Source organism: Palaemon carinicauda, chromosome 22 (genome assembly GCF_036898095.1).
Source record: "Palaemon carinicauda isolate YSFRI2023 chromosome 22, ASM3689809v2, whole genome shotgun sequence".
NCBI lineage: Eukaryota > Metazoa > Arthropoda > Malacostraca > Decapoda > Palaemonidae > Palaemon > Palaemon carinicauda.
Genome location: NC_090746.1, coordinates 60,475,130 through 60,478,486, shown reverse-complemented (window position 1 = coordinate 60,478,486; position 3,357 = coordinate 60,475,130). Strand labels below are relative to the sequence as shown.

General features: G+C 33.8%; 1 protein-coding gene across 1 annotated transcript; it reads left to right on the top strand.

Moving 5' to 3' along the window:
* The first annotated feature begins 1,167 nt into the window (after positions 1-1,167).
* LOC137615906 (piggyBac transposable element-derived protein 2-like) lies at positions 1,168-1,794 on the top strand. The gene has a single exon (XM_068345593.1). It carries the CDS (start codon positions 1,168-1,170, stop codon positions 1,792-1,794), a length of 627 nt encoding a protein of 208 aa, XP_068201694.1.
* The last annotated feature ends 1,563 nt before the right edge of the window (positions 1,795-3,357 follow it).

Here is a 3,357-nt window from a genome sequence, read left to right as displayed (position 1 = left end):
TCGAAGTGTTTTTGTATTTATTAACCCATTAACGCCTGACCTACTATATATAGTAGTACAATTGCTAGGACAAATTACACCCCAATTTTTTATGTTTTTCTTATTGTTTTGCATATTCCTGAGTTCTTTTCAATCTAATCAATAATATAAACAGGAGTTTTTCTTTGAAGTATCCATATCTTTTTACTTTTTGACAAAATACCAAAGATATGTAGAATGTTTTTATATATTCACATTTTTAATCTGAGCTCATGGTTACACAAGTTCATTAAACATCTTTATACTGATACATATCATGACACTGAAGACCATGAATCAATTCATATATCAGAAATTGAGATAGCAATTGAAGCATAAATATTACAGACTATTTTCCATTACCTACTATATATAGTAGGTCAGGCAGATATGAAGCCAAAATATGGACCGGACAGGAAAAATCTTAGAAAAGTATCACCCTAAAGCAAATTGGTTGTTTCTTCGTTAGAATAAACTGCTTGTTCGCTATTTTCTGGTCCTTGGATGCATACCTCGTCGCTGGTGAAGTAACTTTCCAGCTAACAATGCCTCAGAAGTTTCAAATTTTCACTACCCTGTTACTATCCAAGCATTCTCATACTCTCAGGATACCACACATTACCAAGTTGCCGCTTATACTGGTCTTTGGATGCTGATATTGGAGTCGAACTCATTGCTTAGGCAATGTCACGTGATACATTTGAAGAAATATTACGGTTTCTGCCTTCCACTGATAATTACGCACTAAACAAGGATCAACATATATCACTTGATGAAGCAATGATAGAATATTTTGGTAGGCATGGATGCAAACAGTGCATTCGGAATAAACCTGTGAGATTTGGATTTAAAGCTTGGTGCCTAAATTCTCTCCTTGGATATTTAGCTACGTTTGATGTATACCAAGGGACAGCCTTCGGGTTGAATCGTCACTATGAAGAAAGGTTTGGAAAAGGTGGGGACACTTTGATGATTTTATTTGAAAAACTACCAAGTCATATCAAAGATATACCAGTGAGGTTTTACTTCGACAACTACTTCACAAGTTTACCTTTAGTAAATCACTAACAAGAGATAAACTTTGAAGCAACTGGAACAATAAGGGACAACAGAATTCCGAAGACTTGTCCTATAAACTCCACAAACGAAATGAAGAAGGTTCCTCGAGGAGATACAGATGTTGTTGTGGATAATATTCACAAGATCTTGTTGGTAGGCTGGAAGGATAATGCAGTAGTTTCAGTGGTATCAAATATTTCTCCTGTTTATCCTCTGGAAAGTTTATCTCGATGCTCAGCAAAGGACAAAAAGAAAATTAGTGTAAGTCGTCCTTATCTCATCGGGGATTACAACAGGTACATGGTTGGCACTGATAGGATGGACCAAAACATCAATTGTTACCGTATATCCATTAGAATGAAAAAGTGGTGGTGGCCTATATTTTCTTGGGTAATTGATGCTACGATTCAGAACTGCTGGCTTCTGCATCGTGTTGATGAAAGCAACCTTCCACTGCTGTCATTCAAGCGTTACATTGCAAGGACATACCTTCAGAAGGCAGAACCACGTGTGGGAATAGGCCGGCCAAGACAGTCATCTCGGGTTATTCCAGATGTACGTTATGACAATATTGGTCACCTCGTCGAACCCCTTGGAAAACAAGCATGGAAATGTGCTCTATCCTCTTGTAAATCTCGTCCTTTGCAAAGGTGTATGAAGTGTGGAGTTCCATTGTGTGTGAAATGCTTTGCTAATTATCATCGTCGTGCTCTTTAGAATACTGCTAATTATAGTATCTGGTTTGTTATTGTGTGATATCACGGAATTTATCTCAAAATTTAACTAAGAATGAAGTTTCTCTAAAGCATGAACCAGTTTTATTTTTATTTTATTCTATCGTATCACAATTTTCTGTTAAACATTTCACTTGTAGAAGTAAGTATTATTATCCATTTCACATATTCAAATACTGTCAGCACGTGCAAAAGTAATAGGGCTTACAATTGCAACAAATTTTAGCAGTAAACTGCAATATTTCTTTGTATTATTCAGTAATAAACGCACTATTATTGAGTGTCTTGCTTCTAATACACCCTCCTTGTAATGAAAAAATACCAATAAAATTTTATTATAGAAAATAGACTCCTCAATAAAAATGTGTACCCCGTATCTGCCTAACCTACTATATATAGTAGGTCCTATATATGGACAAATACCATGGAAAAAACATCAAATATATGATAATACCATATAAATATACATATTAAACTTGAATAATGAAAAAAATAAAGAAAAAAAAATTCAGGCAGTAATGGGTTAACATATTTTGTTGGTTTGTTCATTATGACAATTATCAGTGGAGAGGTTTCAGAGTTCAAAAAGGTGTACTGCTTTGCTTTTATTTAAACTTTTGTGTCATTGTTGGCAGAGGTATAGCCTTCGTTACGTATAGCCAATCATCGATCGAGAAAGAGGGAAAAAATGCCGCCATAAGTTACGTAACGAGTGCGTTCGAAACCTTTTCTCTGAATAAGTTGGCCCGTCTTCAAAAAACGTCACTTTTACATTATAAGTCCCAAATTTATTCAACCTACGTAATGCAGAATATAGTCAAAATTTATGTGTAGATATAATGTGCATTCTGAAGAAGCGTTATATTTATGAAATTCATAGATAAAGAATTATTGCCAAAAAACCGTGTTACAGAGGCCCTGAATCTCATAGTAATAGATGTTAATTACATTTTGAAATTGAGTCGGCAGAATATGCAATGACAGAACTGCTGTATGAATATTAAATACATTTGTGTGAAACTGACTCCAAAAATATTACTTCACCGAATGTCAAGTAAGCAAGTTAATGAGATTAATAATTTTAACCGATTGGTAAATTAATATCACTGAAAAAGTTGGGGAAACTCATATGCTAATATTCTATATATCCATGGAATTAAAAATTTAATCGTGCCATATAACGCAACAGTAGCTTGATTAAATAATTTGAGATATAATATCCGTACACAGCTTTGTAACCGAACAGTATCATAATTAAATAATATTATATAATTATCCATATAACAGCTACGCTTTTAACTATAGTTTTGCATAAACTGGCAATTGATGTGATAATATGATTAGGGTTTCCTAAAATTGAATTACCCAAAATTTCATCGCTTTTTGGATTTATTAGATAATGGATGTAAATTCTGGAAAAAATATCTAATTAAAACAACTTTTCAGTTGTTTATGACTAAAGTCGTTCGTATTCTGATAACGGGAAGCAGATCATTCTGTCAATTAGCTTTAACTGTGCATTAATGGCAGTTTATTTCAAATAACT

Coding starts and splice junctions, on each gene's coding strand:
- LOC137615906 (XM_068345593.1), top strand. CDS start 1,168: ATGAAGAAGGTTCCTCGAGGAGATACAGATGTTGTTGTGGATAATATT.